Source organism: Cicer arietinum, chromosome 4 (genome assembly GCF_000331145.2).
Source record: "Cicer arietinum cultivar CDC Frontier isolate Library 1 chromosome 4, Cicar.CDCFrontier_v2.0, whole genome shotgun sequence".
NCBI lineage: Eukaryota > Viridiplantae > Streptophyta > Magnoliopsida > Fabales > Fabaceae > Cicer > Cicer arietinum.
Genome location: NC_021163.2, coordinates 11,030,771 through 11,057,355, shown reverse-complemented (window position 1 = coordinate 11,057,355; position 26,585 = coordinate 11,030,771). Strand labels below are relative to the sequence as shown.

General features: G+C 26.1%; 2 protein-coding genes across 4 annotated transcripts in view; one reads left to right on the top strand and one right to left on the bottom strand.

Moving 5' to 3' along the window:
- Window positions 1-3,614: 3,614 nt before the first annotated feature.
- LOC101508543 (type IV inositol polyphosphate 5-phosphatase 3-like) lies at window positions 3,615-13,861 on the bottom strand. Of its 3 annotated transcripts, none has more exons than XM_004496368.4 (12): window positions 13,744-13,861; window positions 8,113-8,163; window positions 7,847-7,979; window positions 7,475-7,537; window positions 6,969-7,041; window positions 6,711-6,815; window positions 5,478-6,297; window positions 5,199-5,383; window positions 4,969-5,077; window positions 4,650-4,789; window positions 4,058-4,289; window positions 3,615-3,955 (listed from the first exon to the last, which is right to left on the bottom strand). In XM_004496368.4, exons 2-11 carry the CDS (start codon window positions 8,146-8,148, stop codon window positions 4,070-4,072), a joined length of 1,884 nt encoding a protein of 627 aa, XP_004496425.1. In that variant the 5' UTR covers window positions 8,149-8,163; window positions 13,744-13,861; the 3' UTR covers window positions 3,615-3,955; window positions 4,058-4,069. The 3 variants fall into 3 exon arrangements, with proteins under 3 accessions (XP_004496425.1, XP_004496426.1, XP_004496424.1); XM_004496369.4 differs by lacking the exon at window positions 13,744-13,861 and adding an exon at window positions 8,349-8,512; XM_004496367.4 differs by lacking the exon at window positions 13,744-13,861 and having other exon boundaries at window positions 8,113-8,342.
- A 9,815-nt stretch (window positions 13,862-23,676) lies between these two features.
- The window catches only part of LOC101508219 (protein PIGMENT DEFECTIVE 338, chloroplastic), a 5,572-nt gene continuing 2,663 nt past the window's right edge, over window positions 23,677-26,585 (top strand). Inside the window, exons 1-4 of the mRNA XM_073367881.1 lie at window positions 23,677-24,699; window positions 25,910-25,984; window positions 26,064-26,135; window positions 26,399-26,479. Coding sequence (XP_073223982.1) covers window positions 23,812-24,699; window positions 25,910-25,984; window positions 26,064-26,135; window positions 26,399-26,479 — 1,116 coding nt within the window. The 5' untranslated portion in view covers window positions 23,677-23,811. The remainder of the gene's footprint in view (window positions 24,700-25,909; window positions 25,985-26,063; window positions 26,136-26,398; window positions 26,480-26,585) is intronic.

Here is a 26,585-nt window from a genome sequence, read left to right as displayed (position 1 = left end):
TCTATTGCATTAACAAACCCGATACAAATAGGTTATGGCGGTATTGTGTCTAACTCTAATGGTCAACTCCAGTTTGATTTTTATGGTAGTGTGGACCTATCCAATATTTTCCGTGTAGAATTAAGCTTTATTATTAAAAAATACTCTTTGTTATGAAGCAAGTTTCAGAAAAAATTTATACTTCACTAATTGACTACACGTTGTTCAAACTTTTGGCGAAGAAAACATCGAAGTTTCGTCGCTATGGCAACTTCTATCCAAAATATCTTGAGAAGGAAACTCTTACGCAAATATTTTGACTACGTTAGAAGTTAATCATAATAGAACTCTTGTATTAGTACATAATCAAATGTGACCCTCTTCAACACCGCAAGATGATGCAATAAACGTATTATTTTTTAGTACTAATTTATTTTCGTTTTTTTTATTTTCTCTCTCGTAATAAAAAAGGAGTTTTAGCGTATGCTAAATTTACTTTTTTCCTTTTTTAATTTAAGAACTTGTTTATAAGTATATATAACACCTCCAAAATATTACTTACTCAAATGCATCCAAAAGATAGCGCATGATAGAGATGTCCACGAGGCGCGAACATGAAGCACTCTCCCACTCTCAATCACATTTCCAACAAACTAGATTTGAGAAGTCGGAGGGGCCACAATAAACACATTGTTTTAGATTTAGAGACAACAAATAAATTAGTATACAATAACATCAAATAATTTATATATGGAGCCAAATATTTACAAAATACTTCTAAGATACAAACTCTCCAAAATAAAATTATTAATATATTTATTAACATGATAAGTTGTTATTAGTTTTTGAAGAATCTCCGTAGTCATATAGTAACTTGCTATTTTAAGTGGCATTGCAATTAATTTATTTCGTTTTCGTCTTTTTTTCTCTTCATTAAAAGAATTAATTACATGTGAAATAATGAAGTACTTGTGTGTTTATGAAATATTATTAGAGGTAGAAAAAGTATTTATCAAAAAGCTTGGAGGAGCCTTTTTATCAAATAGACATTCAAGTGGGTGTTTTTTCCTTGCCTCATTTCTATCATTCCCTACGTACTCGGCGTACTCATTATCATCATAAAAATTAATATCAAATAAGCAACCTAGTTTGCACATACAAACTTTATATTAATTTCAAAAAAAAAATTATCCATTTCTACGTTAAAAAATTAGAATCCGGATTATGTACGGTCATAAGGTTGTGACGGCAAACAGTCACATCATCTCAACTATAAAATTAAGATTGTACAGGCACAAGATTGTGACGGCAAATAGTCACACCATCTCAACTATAATATTAATTTCGATCGATTTAAATTTTAAAATTAAAAGTTTTGTTTAAAAAAAATCAAAACTTATCCTAAGATTTAAGATTTTTTAATTTTGATCCAACTATTGAGAATTGAGATGTATGTGACTGCATTCCGTCCAAAATCTAAACATTAACATCCAAAATGTCCCTGCTAAGTGCTAAGGCTGTTCTCGCATGTTTCCCACAAGTTGGGCGAAATCATCATACTGGCAAGCGATTTTTGAGGCATACTATTTGCCAAATGTTATTAGTCTATATTATCTCCTGGGATTTGCACCCATTACTAATTGTTTCTTCCATCATTATTTCCCAGTCAAACCAAGGATGATGCAAACCAAACCATAGCACACCATGTGATTAATATATGGAATATATTATACTTAGTGTTAGAGTTGACCAAGAAACAAGTTTTACAGTGTTCAATAATCCATGTAGTAAAGTAAGAGGAATACTTACATATATTAAAAAAAATTATTATTATAAAGTAAAGTGGAAAACAAATTAAATTTGTATTTGATTATTTTATTTCTTTTATATTTTTTATCTCAAAGTATTGTGTGATATACGTTTGATATTTATTATAAGAGTATGTGTATGTATAAAGATCGTGGAGTGTTTGATATTTATAGTGGAGTATATGTATATTAAGACACTGGCGCGAAGGTAAAAGGGACCTATGGTTGTTATAGTTTCTTCAAAGTTTTAAATTTTATTGTATTTTTTATAATACTATATATGCAATTATATTTTTAGATATTTATATTTTATATTTAATGAATTTTATATGATTTAGTATATTGGACATTTTTTTTTAACTCAATATATTAGACCTTAAACACATAAGTATCTACTGTTAGTTTTTATAATATAAAGAAACCTAATTTATCTCGTTTTATATTTGCAAGACAATATTAACATTAGATATATTTATAAGTTCTTAAATTTATTATGTATTTGAAAATTTATTTATTTTTTATTTATTAAATCATATTTTTAAATTTGATCCACCAACTTTAAAATCTAGCTACTCCCATAATTTGAAAGAAGTTTATATATTTTAATAAAATTTATACAATCTTATTCTATAGTTGGTATTAGACAACCATAATAATTTTTTCTATTCTTGTGTGTGTGTTTCTTAATTTTTCCAAGAGCATTGGTTATGCTGGTCATCAATTATTAGTATGCTTATAGATGCAACATTGATATTTTACACTGATATTGTGAAGGTGTTGTTTTAAGAATATTCATACTAAATTTTTTTGGTATTTAAGTGGTCTTTTATAAAAAAAACTCAAATAGAATTTTTTTTTTTTTTTAAATCCAACAAAACCTTATATATAAATTTTAATATTTTTTTATTTTTTATTAGTTAATATGAGATATTTTATATTAGTATGTGTTAATAAATCAACCTAGAAATTGGAAAAGAAAAAAAATCAGAAAAATGCATCCTATAACCAGGCAAAAATCACTTGGATCAAGTTAAATTTTGGATAAGTAGATCAGATGTCTTCAAAAAGTTCAAGGTTTAAATCTTATTAATTATAAGTTAAAGACTTGTTTTTAAGTTTTACTTAGTCTTTTTAAAAGTCTAATAGTCTTTTTAGAATAACTTTTTAGTTGTTTGGTTTAAGAGAATATAAAATGAAGGAAATATCGACATATTCTCTTCTCTTCTTTTGGAAATGAAAGGAAAGAAAAATATAAAATTACAAATTGACATAAATAACTTTTAAAAAGTTAAAATAAAAGGAATCATATTAGAATTAGAGCATAAACATTAAGGCATATTTCTTATGAATATAATTTATATATATCCTACAAAAAATTTGCATTGTCAATCCATTAGATTGGTTAAATTATTAAAAATATTTAATTTTTATTAAAATTATCTTTAAAGTTATAACTATTTGTTTGTTGATTGTGTGTTAAAATTTTACATTGAGAGTCCATAGTAATTAAAAGTAGTTCATTGAACACTTATTTTATTTGATTTTTTAGTTCCTTAACATTTAACAAGTCCCCTTAATAATTTGTTAGCACGATCTTCACTTTTGGAGTTCGTCCCCAGCTCGTAGGAGAAAGAACCTGATTTTTCATCAATGTAGAAAACGCGTTCGTTGTTAAGCAACACGCTCGCATTCGTGACATTAAAATAACTTTTTTTTAAAGAAAAAGACAACAGATATAACCAAATAAACTAAGATAAAAATGATCTCACACGATAAACTAACATAATCGCCCACACCAGAAATTTCAGAATATTTCACCAATAGATCTGAGCTTAGATGCGCGAAGGAGGCCAAGTGAGTCCCTTTTCGCAATGTTGTATTATAATGCTACCTTCAACTGAAAGTACTCAGAGTTTAGATATATTTGCCTTCTATTTATTTTTTATAAACATAGTTCAATCTATAAACTAGCTTTAAATCCTGTTCATATCATACAACTATATTCTCTATTAGAATTGACTTCAAAATATTTAACAAATATTAAATGAAGAAATTTATTATTATCTACAGTGACCGTGTGTATTTGAGAAGTTGCAATAGCTAGCTACCATTGTTGCTCCTTCAAATTCAGTAAATAATAATACACTTCATTATTCACAACTCATATCCTGCACCATAAAGTAAAGATTAGAGACATGTGTTAAATAGTAGTATTTGAAGATCTTTTCGAATTTCAGACTAATTATTATGTTTGTTTATTTACAATTCACCTGTTCAGATTATTATGCAGCTAAATTCCAAGTGCCGAAATTATTGATGATTTCTTCATTTTCAACCTCTGCATCAGTGAAAGTAAGTGCTTTCTGTAGCTTCCTTGGAGAAAAGACCTCAACCTCAGCCATATATGTGGCACTCACAGGTCTATGGTCTGAAAATTTAATTTCATTCCTTTTGTAACTCATTAATCTCATTCCATTTCCATATGAAAGAATACGATCACACCTGAAATGTAATTTGAAAAATAAAATTCATTGATAAAATAATCATGTATCATATTAGTTTAAGCTTTTAGCTTATTCATCATGTTTCCACAACCACATCTCATTTTGATCTTTACTGATACCAAATCAGTTTATAAATGTGAGAATTTTTTTAAAAAAAACCGCATTGATTGATTGAACAAAAGATTACAAAGCATTAAAGATGAGAGATTATATAGGATGGAAAACTCCCAGTATCTCTTAACAAACTCAATTAACTAAAACAACAATAAAACTAACTAATGATTATACGGAGAAAATGTATCAGCTAAGTACTTATCTATGCATATAAAAACACAGGTTGAAACAAAGTAAAGTATACCATGCTGGTGTACGCCTCCCAACCTTTGGGTCCTCTCCATAGTACTTTTCGGAATTAATCTCATACTTATAAGTTGGTGGGAAGTTTAATGTACCTTCTGACCATCCATCAAATACACCTTTCTCTAGTTCTTTCACAAGCTGTGATAATAAGACGATGTCAATTATATATACCCTTACAATTTGAGTACTTTTTCTTAAGCAGCTACTTTCCATATTTTCATAAGTTATCTCATGAAACCAAGATGAACAATGCCATGGACTATGATGGAACATAGTTATTTAACATCTAATGAAAGATTCTATATTAGTATTTTTACCTGGTCTCTTTCAACCAATTTTGACCACTGCTTTTTTGAGATAAGTTCTCTTGTTTTATCATATGACAAGCTGATACGGTAATTCAGATCACCCAACCAAATTATTCGTCTGCAAATAAATTATAATTGATTAAATGACTCGTTATATAATTCAACAGTACAAGTAATGAAGCTAATTTTTTCAAAGAAAAAAAAAACACCAACAAGCATGTAAAGTAGTATTGACTAACTCATGATCAAGGATGGTTTTGGGAAGTCCAATATCAGAAATTGAATAGAAATGTGTTCTTTGATGTATTTCACGAACATCAACATTTCTTTTGATTTCATCTGCTTCCTTTTCACCTGCTGTAAGGTGACTGCATATAAAGCAAAAAAGTGTCTGATAGACAGACATGCTCACTGATATTGATCCCTGAAATTTCAAAATAAAAGTTTCTCATCATCTCATAACATTTCTCATATTCTTAGCAATCTATAAAGATGGAAAATTTAACAGAAAGACAGACCTTGTTACCAATATATCCCATGACACCAACACCAACAGTTGACATCTTCAAATTCTGAATATGTTTTCGCAAGCTCCTTCGAACCCATATCGAAATGAAAATCCCAACCATCTGTTTGCTCACTATCTTCACATATGATGGTCTTGTTTTCCTCTTCATCAAAGCTTCAAGGTCAATATCAGCCAGTAAATCCATAGCATCTGTTTTTGATTTAAAAGAATCACTGTTTCTAAAGGACTTTGTTGCTTGAAAGGATTTAACAGGTTTAAAAGAAACTGGTCTCTCCAATACTCTCTGAGGCAACAAATTTAATGGTGGCTCTGGCCAAGTCAAACCAATCCTTTCACTCCCACTAACCATTTTAGATAGCTTTCTAATCTGTTGAGAAGATGTTGTTTCAATGTTTTCCGATGAATCATGATCGTTGCGAAAACAATTTAACCTATTCAACCTCCTTGAGTTTGCAATATCAGCAGCCTCTGCAGCCTGCAAACTAGTATTCAAGGCTTCATCTGTGATTGGATTATTATTATCTATACCATTATCAAATACATTATTATGTTGTTCTTCGTCTAATGGATGGACTTCTTCACCAATGTCGCTATCACTTTCTAGTAATATTTCTTCTTCTATATCCGGTGCATCAACTGATGGTTTAAACTTTGATGGGGATGGAGGGTCACTGAAGGATTTTATCTTTGATGGTTTTGGTTGAACTCTATTCAATGTTTCGCGAATAAGGTTTTCCCATTTTGGTACAGGTCGAGTATCAGCAGCAACAAAAATGTTGCCAGGGTTTAATGGTACAATCTCTTGAAGGCTGCAATTGCAAAGTGCATGAAAAGCAACTTTTTAGTCAAACAAATTAGACAAGAAAAAGCATTAAAAGTGATCGCAAAATGGCATTGTATTTGAGTGTATATGTGTTAGAACAGCAACCCCAGTTCAAAAGTAAAGATAGGAAAAACAAAATGAATATAGGAGATTTGATCACAAAGTTTGACCAATTGTGTCTACTTCTCCTATTGCAGAGCAACTGCATTACCTTTCTATTATGATTCAAGAATAGGGTTTACAGTGTACAACAACATTACCTTTCTATTATGATTCAAGAATAGGGTTTACAGTGTACAACAACTTGTTTTTAAATACTAAGAACCAGATTACCCGTCATACTCAACAATATGCAATAGTAAAAATTAGGAAAATGAGAAAGTTTAATGTGCAACTTACCCAAGGACATAAATATCAGCTGGTTGGTCAATGCCTAGCCAATCATCAATATCAAGGTCATTAGGTGGAAGTTTTCCTCCAACATTCCATGTTCCAGCACATACTCTAAGAAATAAATAATATCCATCAGAACCCAGATATAAGAGGCTTGAGAAATAACAACAAACAAGCTATGCTTTTCTACATTTTCTAATCATTGCAATTAGAGTCTGTATTAGAGTTATTGCTTGATGCATAAACATGAGAACATAGTCTAACCTCAGTTCCTTCTTGTTTATATACTGAGACCTTAAAGTCAATGACTTTTGCCTCCTTAAGCTTGGGTTAAATTCTGCACTTCATTTGAAATTTAGAGGGTGTAAGCAATAGTAAAATTTCGCAATTCATAGAATAGAAGAAAAAATTGAAACTACTATTACAACTGAATTGAGTTTATTGAAACTGTAGCAGGAAATATGTGATGAGCCCCTTTAGACAAGGAAGGAGTAAATTATCCATGCCATACTTAATCTTACATTTTTATTATGCTAAAATACATCATTAAACAGAAATATGATTATTTAAAGTTCACAATACTTATTTGATGTATATTTTGCTCTCAAAAGTAAAGTATGGGGTTCCATATCTCAAAACTATAATGATGTATCATATACACACATGACACAACCATTGAAAATAATTGTGCCAGACAAAATCAGTAAAAGTTATCTGGTTAAATGTTATAATTTGATAAACTAATTTCATATATGAAAAATAAAAATTACCATTTGATTTTGCCGGAGCTTCATCCTCTCTGCTGTACCCAAATCGCGAATGTCTTCCAAAATCTACATAATACAACCAATTCAAAGTCTCTAAGTTCTCAAAACAATCACAACTCTAAATTTTAAGATCATTAGACATAAACCATATTTCTCAGTTTCAAAATTATAACAAAATTAAACAAATCTATAGTAATCCACTTTTCCAATCTTCAAATGAAACACTCCGCTCGTGCATGCACACACACACAAACACACTCAATTAACTACTTAGACCTATCTTTCCGTTTTAAGAAAATTTCACACCTCTACTTCCCACATCTGTAGCACAATATCTTTTATAATTACAATAGAAACATAATTTAATAGGCTAACCTTCATTATCTGAGTCAGATTCAGGGTCATCCTCATTATCATCAGCATCATCATCATCAAGGTCAGCTCCATAATCAGCTTCTTTGCTTCTAATATGAAGCCATTTTCCCAAAACCATAGCTGCCCACAAATTCTATTAAAAAACATAGTTCAGCTCAATTTCACTGTCATATATCTAAATTTCCAAATACTCATGAATTAACCCCAAAAGCACAAGCATATAGAAATAAGCCATGCAAAGCTCAAAATAGTGAAAAAGTAAGTACCTGCTGATGCTTGTTGGCTGATTGTGGATGCTTCATCTTTGTTGAAAATTGCTATAAATGAGAAAATAAACAAGAATAAAGGAGGGAATACTATAGCAAGTTCAGACAGTATTTGAAGATGCAAACAATTAAAAATAAAAAATAAAAAAGGATTTGTCTTATTCTTATGAAGCCATGTTTGTTTCTTCTAGGGAATTGAAACTATAATTTATAAAGTGTTTTTGTGGATTTCTTACAAATTTAGAATTCTATATTGGATTCATATGCGAATATATGAATGGGTGAACCTAGGCATATAATAAAATACAGAAATACAATTATCAACAAATTAATGATTGAGATGTTGATAATTTTTTGAAGTAGAAATTATAATCCTCCAACTTATACTTTTTTAATTTACTAATGACTTTTAACATGGTGATATAGACTACTAGAAACATATTATAAGAAGACAGTGGATCAATGCCTAGAATCACGGGTCAAAACCAAGATACTTTTATTTTATTAATTAATATCCCCGAAGGAGTTATATGTAATAGCCTAAGAGGTATATGGTTCAATCACTTTTACCGATATTTTCTTCTTCCCTTATATACATTAATACTAATTATTTACATACGTCTATAAAAAAATTAATTTAATTAACGATTATACTCATTCATGTCAGCCTAAGCCAATTGTTTAGTCACATATGGCATAACAGAAGAATTGTTTAGTCCCTTATTAATTTTTGAATTGGAGTAGAATGATATGGCGACAATGATTCCTTAAATTTAAGATCCATACTTTATTTAGTTCACCTTGAAAAGTGGTTTCCTTAATAATTTAAAATAATTTTTAATTATAAATTAGAAACTACAAACAATCATAAATATTCTTTATATATATTTCTGATCGTTAAGTATTTCGTATTGTTATGTGTTTTTTTATTGTTTTTATTTATTATGATAATTATTCATCAAAATAAATTTATTAGATTTTATTTTTACTATATTCTCACATATTAATTAAATTAATATTTGAATTTCAATCACATTTTGTTCAAATAAAAAAAATGTAATTAAATTTGTGGGAGGAAGTATAAATAACTTGTTTGCAATGATATTTTTTTACTCATTTTGCAATTACCATTTGAGCAAATATTAGTAAATATTTTTTATTGATTAATTAAACACTTTGGGACAATTTGGACCCAATAAAAGCAACATTAGTTTCTTTTTTTGGAGGTTACAAATTAAGCAATACAAGTAGTTTCTTCCTTCGGAGATGTTTTTATAAATGCTAAAAAATAATACTAATATTATTGAAATTTGTTATATGGTAGGGGTATCGTTTACATTATGTACCCCACCTAACACCTAAATAAATATCATATGCAACAAACTGAAGGGATACATTAACGCCGTCAATTCAACACTAACGGCAAATTGTTGTCTTTTTTAATTATGGCCTTCATGCATGTCGGTTCTTGTTGTCTTCTGCCACTTTTCACTAACATGCATTAACTACCTTTTGCATTGCACTTTAATCACAATATAATCATATAGACTCAACGAGGAAACCAATCAAACTAGTATAAATGGAGTATACTTTTATGTTTTATTTGAGTCGTTTTTAAAAAATAGTTAGTTATATTGATTTTATTGATAAATGAATTTTATTTATTTAATTATTTTTATTAATGGTAATTTAGAGAAAAAGTTAATGAATTAAAATATAATAAATAATAATATATCAATAAAAAATATAATCAATATTGTATTAATATTATAAAATGATAAATAATTTAAAGGAAAAAAATAATATATGAGGCATTTATTTTAATAGAGAGGGAGTAGTATAACATTAACTTATGCAGGTATGCCGATACACACCTTCCTACCTAAGTACACTGTATTCAACTCTTTGCCTTGCTCAACATTTTAGTGCCATTTTTATTGGTATAGTTCTTAAATTTTTATATACAACGAATTAAAATTATAAAATATATTAACTCAATAATTTTTTTTGTTAAAAATGCTTTTAAATCTTAAATGATTGTGTCCACTACTATGTTTGCCTAAGATTAATGGGCTCATCACATGCTGATTTACATGATATGTGAAACCCAGTTTATGAGTTTAATTATATGTTGAGTCTCACTACAATAAAATATATATATATATATATATATATATATATAGATAGATAGATAGATAGATAGATAGATAGATAGATAGATAGATAGATAGATAGATAGATAGATAGAGTGAGAGAGAGAATTTCTTATTAATATTTGAGAAGAAAAATGGATTGTGTTACTAAATTTAGTATGAAAATTGTTGATTGTCGAACAATGAACAACTGACTATGAAGGAAATTATAAAGAAAAGAAAGCATTAAAATTTAGGGGGTGATATTGGATCCCACCTAAAAAGGTAAAAATGTATTTTCAATCATCTTATTTTATTTTGTGTTTATTTTAATTAATAATAAGAGCTAGCAATTGTTTTAAAAATAATTTTTAAAATATGAGTAGTGAATTTTATTTTTTAAAAACATGAGCTACAATTTAAAAAAAAAGTCCAAGGAATTATTAAAATAAAATAAAGCAACGTCATCATTGACCGAAATAATATAAATAATTAAATATATAGGTAGGACAAAATATCTCAATTTTAAGAAATATGAGATCAAAATTACGAAATTAGAAACAGAATGACCAAAATTAAGAATCAGTTAAAATATAGGGACTAAATTTATAAAATTAAAAAATAGGAGGACTAAAATTACGAATCAGATTAAATAGGAGGACTAAAATTGCAAAATTAAAAATAAGAGGATCAAAATTAAGGATCAGTTAAAATAGAAGGATTAAAACTACATTTACGCATTTTCAAAACTTTGATTAATTATAAAAATTTTAAAATACAAAGTGAGTTTATTTTCGAATGTTTGATTTAATTTGAAAATTTCAAAATACAATTTATTGTATTTGTAAAATATTTTTGAAATTTGTACTTTTAATAAAAGTTTCGAAATGTATATTTTTGAAACTTTCAAATTTTTGAAATATAATTTTTTTGAAAGTTTTAAAAATTAAATTTCCAAAACCTAATTTTATGTTTCGAAAATTAGAAATTTTTCCAAAAGTTTGAAATTTGGAATTTTTTTTCAAAAGTTTGGAATTCAGGAATTTGGAGTTGTAGGGCAAGTACTTCAATGTGGGGGCGAGTACATGATTACAAGTAATCATATATTTGAAAAGTTCCAAATTTTAAAACACAAAGTTTTGATTGAAACTTTTGAAATAGTTAGTATTGAAAGTTTTTTGGTGTTTCAAATTTTTGAAAATTCTATAATTTTTTATTGTAGAAGTTTTATAGATGAGGTGAAAAGTAAAAAATTCTCTTAGAAAACAATCAAATGATTAAGTCATTATTAAAATGGATATACAAGTTAAACAAAAAGTAAATCAAATGATATTTGGACAATCTTCATTTTACAAGTTAGTTTTATAGAGTTAAATTAAATCCAATCTAAATTCTAAAATGATATTAAAGTACATTTAATATTCATTATACAAACTTTTATGATGTTATTGTGATTGAATCACTTAGATCACGTTATAAATGTTAATCTTAAATATAAGATAATATATTAAAAATCTCATATTTAATGAGATATAACCTAAATATATATTTATAAATAAAGATAATTATAATCTTACGGATCAATTTTGTAATTGAATTAGGTTTAATCCAAATAATAAAAGCAACAATAATTTTATAAAATTTGTATGTAGTGGCGGGTACTCATGACTCGTGCAAGTGCAAGTGATAGTATATATCTAAAAGTGAAAATAACATCAATTTTCTACAAATTATTTAAATATACAATGCATCATAGTTTTTTTTTAGAAAATGGACACCGATCGACGACCACTTTTTGAAAAAGAAATAAAAAGTATGTTTCCTATTTTCCAATAAAGAGGATTATTTTAATAAAATAAATTATTTAAAAGTAAATATTATTTATAATTTTTAATACAATTTTAATTATTATTTTTTATACTATTATTTAATAATTTATATTAAAAATAATATAAAATATACTAATAATTAAGATCAGTAATTTATCAAAATATATATATTTTTTTTATTAATATATATATATATATATATATAAGTTTTAAATGATATTTATTACGTAGCAGAAAGAGAAAAGTACAAAAATGTGGGATAATATTAATAATGGCTATTATATGGGATGTGAGCATGTGGCAATCTTAAGGATCAAAAAGTTATAGGCTGTTCTAGCCACACACAATTCTACGGAAGGCAACACAAGAACATGCAGAGTGATGTGATATGTTAGCACAAAAGCCAGTGTTTTCCCAAAAGAAGATGGACATGTCCTTCTTCTTTTTCTAATAAAACTAGGAAAGTGTTTCTTGACACAATATATGAGCAATTCTCTATATTTAGAAAGGAAGATATTTGATAAGCACTTATATATTATATAGAAATAGAAAAGGCGATGTGGCAAAGGTAATATGTAAAGAGAGATAAAATAAAAATAAAAATAAGTATAGAAATTAATTTGAGCATAAATATCATTATTCCTTTCAAAAGTGAGTGTTATTGTCATATTTGGTATTGGAAAAGCAAGATGTGCACAAGGAGACGTATCCTTGCTTTAATGGGTGAAGTAGTATCCTTTACGAAAGTGCTCAAAAAGAATAATATAATATTGATAAAAGTAAATATATGATATATTATTATATAATTTTAAATTTTGAATTTCGTAAATGTCTTTAAAACTACTGGTTTAATTGAAATAACTTTTTTAATATTAGATTGAATAAATTAAAATACTAAATATAAATATTTTTTGGGTTAGATTTTGTATGTTAATTAGTTAAATCATTAACTTTACTGAGAATTTTAAGCTCCACACGATAGGTAAGTATTAATTAATTATAAGTTCATTAACGGTCGGTTAGTTTATATTTCATCTACTGTAAATACATAAACTATAATCTAACAATTTATTTATTGTTTTATATACTGTTTGAAATAATTATGATAAAAAGACTAGTATTTATTATTATAAAAGATAAAAAATGAAAAATAAATTGAAAATACAATAAAAATCAAAATATTTTAATAAAAAATAAAAGACCAAAAATATATTTAAATTTAATTTTTTTTATTACTATAAGATATAGTTTTAATTAGTTTTTAGTTTACCATGACTTCTCGGCTAAAATATATATTTGATCTCTAATTTGGGAAAAAGTTTTGCAAGCTTGTACTAGTAGAGAAGTTAGATGGGAGAGTTTCTAGATATTTTCAGACGTAATTTAATTTCAATTTATAGAATCATGAGCTATTATTTAAATAGACTAAAAATCATTACAAGATAATTTCAAATGTTTTTCCAAGTGTTTGTTAGTAAACTCATTCACACTTGCTCGAAATTAGCCATAAAAATGGAAATAAGGGTAGATGTTCTTGAATAAAGAAGAAAAACATAAAATTAACGAAATAGATCTTAAACAAAGAAAACACCACCAGAGAAGATGAGAAATAGAAAGAATAAAAAAAGATAATTAATATTATAAGAAGAAATTGAAATGAGATTAATTACCAGAGCAGTATATATGTTGTTTCTTCGTTAGCTGCTGCAAACGTCGTTCGGTGGAACACTTGAACTTTTAATTAGCTATGTAAGAAAAATGACACTCTAAGTCTAAGAAATTGCACACTTAAATGTAATATAGGAGCACCTTCCCATATCGTTTTCCATCATGTGATTTCATCTTATTCCACGTAACGTGAATGTGACACGTGTCTTTGTTATGTCGACTATGAGTCTGTCATTGCTAGTTATTTAAACGTGATTTTTTTTATGTCTCTTTCTAAAAAACAAAAATCAGAAAACACTTTTTTTTTATGTCTTTCGTTGTTAAAAGAAGATGTAGAAATTCGAATAGAGTCAAGGTCTTTGAAACGTTAGTAATTGTAGTTAACCAAGCTTTTCACATGTCTATATTATGTGGTTATTACGTTCTCATCTATAAGGAAGTAGAGTGATAATGAATGAACTCAACAAAATACTATCAATATTAATAAAATTAATTAATAACAATAATTGTTGCAAACAAAAACTCATGCAGGTTTATCTGAAGAGATTAATTTTGATCTATTTCACATATCATAAAAACACATATATATGACTATAAAAGTAGTTACAATTAATATAAAATATTTAATGATTTGATAATTATAATTGAATGATAATGTAAAAAACATTTAACTTGATAGTGTATATAAATTAAAACATTATTCTAAAATAATTGAATCATTTCATCATTTTACACATTAAGAAAAATATATAAATGAAAGAGCGATAATGAGTCCGTTTGCTTAAGATTTTAAAAAAATGATTTTGCCTTTATATATTTTTTAAATTATTTTTATGAAAATTAACTTAAAAATAATATAAGTTTTTTAGATTCAATTTGTTACCAATTAAAAAAAATTAAGTTTAATATTCAATGACTTAAAAAATAATTTTAACATGATAAACATCATATTTTTCTATATATATATATATATATATATATATATATATATATATAAAAAGATATTGCTCAAAAATAATTTTTATGAAGAGCTTATCAAAATTGTTTTTCATTTTTTTGAAATTTTATTATCTAAAAAAAAGTTATAGAAAATAGATAAAATACTTAAAATTATATTTTAAGATAAACTATTTAAATTAATTTTCATTTGAAACTTTATTTTGAAAATTATTTTTTTAAAATATTACAACAAAAAGATAAAATAATATAAAAATAATTTTTTTTTAAATCTTAAACAAACAGCCCCGATACTACTTTTACCAAATTATCTTTATTAGATGTATTATTAATATCATAAATACATAATAAAAGATATTACACTGTAAATAATAAGTAGTATTAATTGAAAGGTACAAGTGAAAGAAAGTGGATTGAAAATTGAATATTTTAAGATAATTTTTTTACAAATGAATAAATTATTTTGAGACCGAGAATATATGATTTAACTATCGTTTAATTTAGCAGTGTAGCACATTTTATCGGATTTTAAGATAATTCCACCTTAAAAAAACAAAGTTAAAAATTAGAGAGTCTTAAGACGACAATCTTGATACAAACACACATTTTATGAAATTCATTAGAAAATAATTTATTGAGAAGAAAGTGTTAGAAAATAAATCGCATGTTAGAGTGAGTTAGTTTTGAGATTATGGATCTCATATTTCACCTTGGCCCTTAGCGGATCCGGTAATTTGCCAAGGGGCGTGTCTTTGCTCAAATACCAGAATTGGGTCCAAAAAGAAGTAAAAATAATTAAACATTGGTTGTTATTTTTACATATAAAATGATGAAACTAATTTTAATTAATTTCCGAAGTTGAGAGGTGATATAATTGAATAGAACTTTACTTCGAATGTCGTTTCAAGTTCAAACTCTAAAGTTTCATCAAAATTTACTTTTATTATCATGAACAACTAGTTGCTTAGATTAATTAGCAATAATTGTATAATCATCGGCGATAAAATATAAATACTTTTAAAATTGTAAAATATCTGTACTAGATATTGACTAAGTTTCAATACTTATCATATTTATAGATATTTTATTTTTTTATTATTTTATGAAAAATTAAATTAATTATTTTTTATATTTAATATAATACTATTTATGTATTTAAATTATTTATTAGTATAACAAACTTAATTTGGGGTTTTTTAAATTTTATTATAATTTTATATTATGAATTTGAATAATTTAATTCTCTTAATTAAATTATATAAAAAATCATAATTTTTATTAATATTGTCGTACCTTTGTTTTTTTATATTACAAAATATCGTATCAGTATTTAGTGTCATACTCATACCTAAAATCATAGATTATTAGCCGATGTTTCCCTATATATTTAAATATTCTATTAATTAATCTTTTTTTCTCCATTGAATGTGATAAGTGCTGGAGAAATCTAAAATCGTTGACTTTTTCACATGTCATGTTCAGGAATTGTGCACCATTTTAATTAATTATTAGTATAAAGCCCTATGTGGCACTTTAAACTACTCTCTTACGTATATTAAATAAAGGAAAATATTGAAAAAACGAGTGAAGCTGTACGACTCCTGACACTTGTCAACGACAAAACTCAATTATACCATTTTCCCAAATAAAATATATTAGCATAAACAATATTTGATGTTGTGTTTGGGAATATACGCCAACTCCTGCTTTATAGTGAGGTGTTGATCATGGTTGCGTATATTTTTTTATATGTGTCTCACGAGAATGGTTATGTACATGTTAGTAGATGCAGACAACAACAATAATAACAAAAGTTTACTTTGTGGACTACTTTATATTCTTTTGAAAAAAATACATTTTTATTTTATTTTAAATGAAATATTATTGTAGAAAAAAAATAATATGATAAATATTAAAATGTATTTTTAAAATTATTGAAAATAATTTTTATATTTTATTATTTTTAAAATATAAATATTTTTTTATTTTGTGAGATTTTTTAACTTTTTATTAACGAATAAAATTTTATATTTAAAAAATAAAAATAGAAAATGTTTCTTCAAAAGTAACGAATTCTAAATATATTAGTTGATCATAATATACCCGTAATTATAATAAGTGATGTTATGTTATCATTATAATTGATTTTAGTATATTTTTCAATTTGTCTAATTAAGCGTGCAACTTTAAAAACTATCCACCCTCTCTTATTCTAAAGTTTAAGTTACAAAATCTCACCTTCCCCGTAATTTACAAATTTTCTCACTCTTTCTTAATTTTGTTTATTGTTATTCTGCCCATAATTGAATGATAGAAGAGAGTATTTAAAAGGTAGAGCAGTTAGGACTCTCATGTATGAGCCGAATTATTTGGCCAGTATTTAAGTGTTAATTGGACCTTAAAAAAAATGTTTAAAAATAAATAAGTCTTTTTATTTAAGTCTATTTTAGTTTATAATAAAATTGAGATCTAACTGAGTTGGTTTAATGAATCCGGATTGATCCGTTACAACTAAACAATAGAGGTATATTTTTTGTCTGTTTTTATTTTCTTTATAAAATAAAGAGGCAATTTATAAAATATGACGTAGACTGACTAATGTATCATCCATGCTGTTCACGAACAAAAAGCAGAAGATTGATAGCAGCTTGATAATAATTACTACATCATTTTTTAGATTTTGTAACATGTGAAAAATGTTCATAAAAAAAGAAGATAATTAATATCTCCAGTTAACATATATTATTTAGAATATTATTCACAGTTGTGATTTTTTTTATGTAATTATAATCAAAATTATTATTTTGAATAATATGACGATTGATATTGATTAAAAAGATATACCGTTAGTGTATATAAATTAAATAAAAAACGTTACTATTAATGTTTAGTGATATTTGATCAAATATAAAATAAAACATATCTACTAAATAGTTTTAGTAACTAGTTAGACTATTATCAGTAACATTTAAAAAATGTTTTCAAATTATATGTTTTTTTTTCACATGTAAAAAATGTCGCTAATGTGTATAAATGTTAAAAAAAAATGAATCTACAAAATATTTCTAATTAGCTTTTTCTTGCCTTTGCTTAGACTTTTATGTACTTATTTTGGTTACAATATATACCACGATTATAATGAAAATATCTAATTGGATCGTTCTATTTACAAATTTGATTTGGTGAACATAATCCAAAAAAAAAAAATACTAGACAAGAACAATTAGTATGAACTCTACCTTATTTAACTAGATTGGTGTATGTAGCCAGAAATAGAAGATGAATGTTTTAAACAAATTGTGTAGATTGTTGCTACTTCAAATAAAAGCAGCCATACATTAATATTTCTATGTATGATAGGCAATCGACCTTGTTTTTGAAACACTTATTAAATACTATAAGATACTAGATATAGATTACAACACTAAAATTTAGAAATTCAAATTTGACAGGGATCCTCATCATCGAACATATGTGCATCACTTCTAGACCTGCACACACAACAAACAAAATTTAAAGTGAATCAGATGTTTTAAATTGAGTACAAGCCTTTAAATAAAATAATGGCCTTAACAGACCAAGTACTAAAAACAATCCAACATTGATATAAAAAAAAAAAAAAATCAAAACTTCTCGAGACAAGTCAAAAACCAAAAGGAGATGTCAAAGGACACAGAGATGAATACAATTAGAACTCTGAATTTTATAAGTTCATTAATTATTAATTTCAGACCATATCTTTGAGGAGGGGCCATAAAATTTCAAAGTTTAAAAATACAAAAAATCCACACAAAAAAATGATTTTTTTTCTCAAATCAAAAAAATTTGTAAATATTTTTTTATTTAAAATATTTGAGAAAAAAAAAATCAAAATCAAAATTGTTTTTCAAAAAAATATTAATATTTAAAATAAAAAAAAGTAGGCTCATACGTCCATTAAATCTACAAAATTTTAATAGTTTTTTAATTTTGACCGCTTTATTTTTTTAATCTTTTAAATTATAAAATTTTTGTCTTTTAAACTATGAATTTTTTTAGCCTCTACAACATAACCAATAAACTTTTGAATCTTTTAAATTATAAAATTTTTTAGTCTTTTAAACTATGAAATTTTTTAATTCCTCCAATATGTAAAATTAATAATTAGTGAACTTGTGAAATTGATTTCAGGATCTCAAAGTGGTTTTATACTAACATTATTATCTCACATGCATCTTTTCTTCGATCAAAACTACTGCTACTTACGGACTTATTAGAGACGCAGTAACAGAGGTGTCGCTTCTACACGGACCTCCACTTAAATAGCATCAAACCTCCATCAATATTGTTACAAATAAAATCCATCATTTACTCATATTTAATTTATATATAAAAAAATTATAAATAAAAAACTCAAAGCATAAACTATGTAATTTTTATTAATCAATTTATATTTATATTTTTGAATATAAAGAATATATAGTTAAATTAAGAGAACAATATAAAGTAGTATGCGGTAATCAATTAGTACTACTTCATTCTCCTTATCCTTTTAGAGGTAATTTTTAGGTAACTGACTTAATTAAATTCCTCACTAGTGAAACACAGAAAAAATATCGTTAGATATTAAAATGAGAACACATTTACATGTCTACAAAGAATTTTAAACAGTAAAGAGTTAATGTTATATACATCTAAAAGATATAAAGATAATTTGATACAAAGATCGAAGTGCTAAAAAAGATTAAAGATTCAATTTCCCATCTCATTATAATTCAAACAATTACGCTAAAAAACAGAATAATTAAGAGATTAAAAAAAAACTAAAATACTAACAATAGAAACATAATATTAACGAATAAAATACATCTATCTATACAAAAAGAGAAATTAATAATAGTCATACATCAATTAGACATATTAATTGAAGGATCAAGTTTTGATTATATGTATGAATAGTGACTAAATACACTATGAAGTTGTTTGAAAAGTTGAAACGTGGACTGAATATTTTCATTATAGGTTGAAAGTGTCTATAATAAGTTGAAACGTGAACTCTATATAATCAATTTCGTCAAGCATTCCCTGGAGTAGGCGTTCAGTTTCATGATTAGTGATTCCATAGTATTCCTTTAGCGTAATCAAGGACTTTATTCTCAATTTTATATTTTCAAATCCTTCAAACATCTCCTCGGGTTTTAACTTACCACTTCCACTATCCATGCTTAAAGTCTTTAAATCGTTCATCACTTTTAATATCTCCTCATTCTTATTACCGGAATCCTGAATCGATAACAAATTTTATATACAATAATTCATTCCAATTCCTATTCAAAAGTAATTGAAAACTTGAGTGAAAAGGTTCATAGTTCATACCATTGGATTTGATGCAGAGGAAAGTTATGGCGCAGTCGGCGATCGGCGATTGAGAGTGAAGTGAAGAGAGAGTTTGCTTTTTGTTTTCTTGCGTGCTTTCTTGCGTTTGTTAAGTGTATAATATATAACGAATAAGGAATGGAACCCTAATTTAAATTAACCGATAATTTTCTCAATAAAGATAAGGTTTGTTACTTTTTGTTATGGTATAATGGTATTGGAAGATAAGTTTGTTTCAATATTTGGAAGGGTCGTTTGAAAGAGAGTAAATAGAGGAATTTGTTTCAAAATATACTTGTATTGACACAGTACAACTTTTTTTTTTAATGATATTTTTACATTATATATATTTCGTTTTTTACAATTAATTCATTTATTTAAAAATTAAACTTTTAAAACTATTAATTAATAATTAAAGTAAATTTATAATAAACTCAATTAAGTAATTCAGTTAATCATTAATTAATTAAATTTAAATAAAAAATAAAATAGTTTTGATGAAAGCATTTTTGTTTTAAGGGTATTCTCATACTTTAAAAAATAATCAATTTTTTTTCTTCTTTATTTCTCTTATACTAAATAATATATCAATTCTTCTTTGTTTCTCATATATTTATCTCTTCTCACACTATTTCTTTCGTATTTATCTTTTTATTTTCTCTTCACAATCTATCACATTCTCTTATATCTTTCTTTTGTCTTATTCAAATGTTGTGTTTGACAAAAACCAAAAAACGAGTTTATTAGCGGTCAAGTAATTTATAAACATATAGCTTATCATTTTTCTTCCAATTTTACCCTTATTATTATAACTAAATCTTTTTTTTACTCTTTATCATTTATTAATTATAATTGAAAATAAATAATTTTAGAAATTAAAATGATAGAGATAATTAATTTAATTATAATTTAAAATAATTATTTATTATAATTTAAAACAAATAAAGTGCCTAAATAAAAATATATATGTGATAAATATATAATTTTTTTATTACAATTTTATAAATTATTTATAAATATTTTAAAACTTAAAATAATCAATATTTTAAAGTAAAAAATTATTGATTTTTTTTAAAATAAATAAATAGATAAATAATATATATATACATATATATGATAAATTTAAAATTAATAAAAATAAATTTAAATTAATTAAAAATAAATTTTAAATTACTATTTTAAAGATATTTTGACCATTAAATGATAAAATATATTTTGAATTAAAAATATTTTTTTAATGTTATTTAACATTTTTAAATTAATTGACCCACTAATTTTACCAAATATATAATTAATTAAATAATTATCAACTATAAATTATAAGCCTAATTTTAGCAAAGAGAAGCAAAATTTTCATCAGCGCCAAAATTGTTCTCTTTAGTGTTCTTGTAGATGCTATTTCTTTCATTTGGTCATGTGTTTGCCGAGTATGATTTAAGGAGAGTTTGCTTTTTGAGTGCACTTTGTTTTTTAGGCTTGTGAGTCCCTTGTAAGTTGTAGCAGCCTAATGTTATTTTCGGCAGGTGAATAGTTGGTGGCATGCTAGAGTTCTCTAAGCTGCAAGAGTGGAAGATTGTGACATTTACACATTATTTGGTTTTTGACTCATATCATGGTTTTAGGTTGCAATCCACAACTGTAAATTGCATAGTAATATTGTACATTTTGAAATGGTTGTAATAACATTACAACTATAATATATGCTGCATCAACTGCATTTTCTTATATATAAAAGTTTAAAGTATAACCGCAATCCTAAATTAAAATATGGTTAAGTTTTCTTGTGTCATGAAACACTCTTTGTACTATCATGATTATTAATTAAAGTTTGTTGTTTCTAAAAAAAACATGTACAATTACCAATTGAGATTAGAAGTATTTATAGTACAAAAATTTAACTGAATTGTTTCATATTAATGGTTTGATTCAATTCTTAAAATTAGTTTATATATATAAATCAATTTAATATTTTGAATATGTTTTTAGCTAAAAAAGTATTCTAACTGGTTTTTCGAGAAAAGAATTTCGAAATTCTTAATAAAAAAAAATTCCCAATAAAAATATTTTTTAAGAAAAAGAGTTTCAATAATTTTTCAAATTTTTTTTCAGGAAAATAGTTTCAAAATTTTTTTGACAAAAAAATTTCAATATTTTTAGAGAAAAAAATTTTGATTTTATCCGAGAACAATATATGTAAAAAATTTTGAATTTATTTTGAGAAAAATAGATGTAAAACTTTTCCCGTTAAAAAATTTGTTCAATTTTTTTCTCAAAAATTTTCCTAGAGAAAAATTATTTAAATTATTTTTATATTTTTTGAGAAAAATAAATTTCAAAATTTTCTAAGAAAAAAATCTTAATTGAGATTAAAAAAAATTTAAAATTATTAAAATCAATTTTTGAATTAAACTTGATTAATTGATTCATGAACCATTTAATTTTTTTAATATAGTTAATATCAATTTATCTATATGATCCAGTTAACTATATATATTATACACTCTTAATTAAGATCACTTGAGACATCTTTATAGAGAAAACTCTTTATTCCCATAAACTAAAATCCAAGGAACTTTTGAGTCAATGTAAATATATAAATTTCTAGTTTCTATAGTTCCATTAGATGAAAAAAATTAAAAAGAAATTTTAAAAGAATTTGATACAAATTTGAAATTTCAAAAATTTGAGTACCAATATCAAAATATAAAAGATAGCAACCAATTTGTAAAACTTTGGGACCAATTTACAAATTTTGAAAATTTATAGGGATGTGTTTGCAATTTTAGAAACTTTATATGGACTATTTTGCAACATGTGAAAATAGTTATGGACTAACGTGTAAATTTTAAAAATATATAAAAATCAATTTACATAATTTCAAAGAATTATAAGGATCAATTTGAAATTCACATTGTAAAGTAAGGAAGAAATTTTCAACTATTAAAGTATGTCTTGATGGAGTAATTAAAAATTTTAGAAAAATTAAAATTTTAGACAATTATAATATTTCGATTAAATTTTCTTTATTTCTATTTTTTTTATCTGTAGTAAAATAATTCATATTAAACTTTGTTAAAATACATTTATGAAATATCTAGATGTTGACAGTCAATTTTAAAATATAAAAAATAAAGAATAAATAATAAGTGTAATTTATCATAGTTCAATCATCATTAGTAATCAACCTCTATCTCAACAAATCATTTCAATATTTGAAAATAGTTACACACCTCAAATCTTATGAAATCATGCTTTAAAATGTGAACACAATTACAAATCATGTTGAACACTTACAAATCATTTTTCCAACACAAAAATGTACCTTTTTATAAAGATAAACTTATATAATTAAGTTTATGAGAATACGAATTTCTATTAAATTAAAGAAATATATTTAGAATCAACACATGAGTGCATCACAGGATACAACCCATTGGATATCTAAAAAATAGAGTAGAGTAGAGTAGATTGATAAATAAATTAAAAAAATAGTGTATATTGAATTTTATCATAAAATAAATAAATAAAAACCAGCAAAAGAGAATTTAAATGGTCTAAAGAATTTCCCTCTTTTATTTAATTGGATATATCAAATTTGAAGTAAAAAAAAGTAGAAATATCAAGAAGAAGAAAAGAAAGGCAGAGAGACATGAATCCTCAAAATCAAAAGGATAAAACAAAAATCAATGTTATTGTTGTTGTTGTCGTGTCACCCTGAAAACCAAAGCTAATGTTTTGTTCAGCTTCACCATACAAAGATGCCATTTATTCTTCTTCAACCTTGTAAGTCTTCCTTATGCTTTCACTGTAACTCCTTCATTTTCACCAACAAAAAATCACATACAAAACACCCATCTTCAACACCCAACAACAAATTTTGCTCTTTTCGTCCTCATGGTTCAATGCTTTCCAAAAAAGTTTCTATCTTGAGTCATACCCACTTCAATTTTTGCTCAAGGAATAGTGGATTTGATGGTTTTTCAAGTAAAGAAGCAATTGATGACGAAATACAAGAGGTTGAAAGCCTTGAGTTGTTAAACAAGCCTTCACCTGTTTTTGAAGTTGAATTGGAACAAGAGAAACCTTCCAAAGAGGAAGCTTTAGCACCCTTTATGAAATTTTTCAAAGGTACTGATTCTATCAAAGAGGTTGAAAAAGAAGAAGAAGATAATGAGGTATTGGAAGTTTCAGAAGAAAAAGATTATGTGAGTGATGAGACTGAAAAAAGAGAAGATGAAGAAAAAGAAGAAGAAGATAAGAAGGTCAATGTTGAGTACTATGAGCCTAAACCTGGTGATTTTGTAGTTGGTGTTGTTGTTTCAGGTAATGAAAACAAGCTTGATGTGAATGTTGGAGCTGACTTACTAGGTACAATGTTAACCAAGGAAGTGCTTCCCTTGAATGGTAGAGAAATGGAGAATTTGTTATGTGATGTGGATAGGGATGCAGAGAGTTTTATGGTTGATGGGAAGATGGGGATTGTTAGGAATGATGAAGCAATGAGTGGAGTACCAATTTCAGGAAGGCCTGTTGTAGAGACTGGAACCATTTTGTTTGCTGAGGTTTTAGGTAGAACACTTAGTGGTAGACCATTGCTTTCTACTAGAAGGCTCTTTCGCCGGATTGCTTGGCATCGAGTGAGGCAGGTTTTTCTCTTTCTTTCAGTCCTTTTTTATCCCAATCCATTGTTTAGTTTAGTAGATATTCTAAGTTTCCATGTTGAGTTTACGATTTGGATTAAGTAGTTCTAATGACTAGTTAGAAGAGTTAAGGACTAATTGTTTGAAAGAATCCGAGTTCGAATCTTGACTAGAACAACTATTGGTTAGACTTTATTTGGTCGAACTTCAAATTACCATAGCTCCTTTACCTTGGGAACCAGAGGGTTAACACCAAAAAGAAGCGACCATTATTGAGCTAACAATACTTTTGGTGTTCAAACCCTAGTCAAAATAATTTTTGGTTAGATTTTACTTACTCCTGACCGAACTACTACGGTTTTTCAGGGTCCCTTTTCTCGAACCAGAGGGTATGACAAAAAAAAGTAGTTTTGGTCCCCCAAATATACACATGAAACCGTATTTCTCTTCCATTTATTAGCAAACACCAAGTTGGTTCTTCAATGATGAATAATGCCATTGCCATTGATTTTGTCTTTCAATGGTGTTTTACTTTTACTTACCATAGTGACCAGTTTGATGTTACCGATGATCCTAATTTCAGACCAGCATAATTGAAACCTCAAACTCTCTCAATTTTTCCAATAAACTCGTGTAATTCTTTAAGGATTTTGATTGCAGTAATCTTAAGAACATAAACCCTCAATTAATTATTAGAAAATTAATTATTAGAAAATTAATTAAATAAGAGAGAATTCAAGTGAGATACATATTAGGGTTCTTGAAATTAAACGCAAAATAAAATCCAGATTATGAAATCACATGAAAATTTATTATGTTGTTCTTTATATGATTGATAACAAAACTCATAGTAAAATTTTAAAAATCTCTAATCACAAATGATTGAAATGAGGTTAGGACTAAAAATAGTTCAACATTGTAAACGTTACAGACATAAAAGATTCACTTGTTACAAAAAAAAGTAAACTGATCAATCTGATATTTTTGTGTAACTTAAAGAATTACAGGATCTATTTTGCCCAAATGTTTCATCATATTTATTTATTTATTCAGAAATTATTGTAAAAAAAGGAAATGTATGCTATCTAATAACAAATTTGCTCATTATCTTATAAACTATGTTTATCAATGTTAGTAATCTTAACTTTGTCAAGTCAAATAACATATTTCTCATGCTGGTGAGATTTTAATGTTCTTTTTGTAATGTTGGGGGCAGATGCAACAGCTCAATGAGCCTATTGAGGTTAGAATTACAGAGTGGAATACTGGAGGCCTGCTAACAACGATTGAGGTCTGTCCTGTTGACTTGAAATTTATGTTCGTGTGGCATTTGAGTAACCGTTTATTCTTTCATGAATTCGGATGTGCAGGGTTTGCGAGCTTTTCTACCCAAAGCTGAGCTTGTAACGAGAGTAAATAGCTTTACCGAAATGAAAGAAAATGTAAGCTGCAGTTTTGGAGCTTTAATCTTGCCAAGGAAAAAATCGTTCTTTCTTTGCGGGATAGTTACTTATCTTATAAGCTTTTGTTGATACTCTATGACTGTATTATCTGTTATTTAGTAGATAACAATATGTATAACTATATTATTTTCTTTACACCTCTAAGGCTCTAATGAGTTAGATAGAATACATTTGTTTTTTCTATCATCAATCTTTGTTTTGTCTTCCTTACTTCTTATTACTACTTGATTATAATGATGCAGGTAGGGCGTCGTATGTATGTAGAAATCACTCGAATAGATGAAGCTAAAAACTCTCTGTTACTTAGTGAAAAGGAAGCTTGGGTTAGTATTCAAATCTGTTATTTCTTATTATACCTTGCTATCTTGCATCAATGTTTTCACAGTTTCTAAGTCTTGTTTTCTCCTTTTTAATCGTTTGAAATTCCTG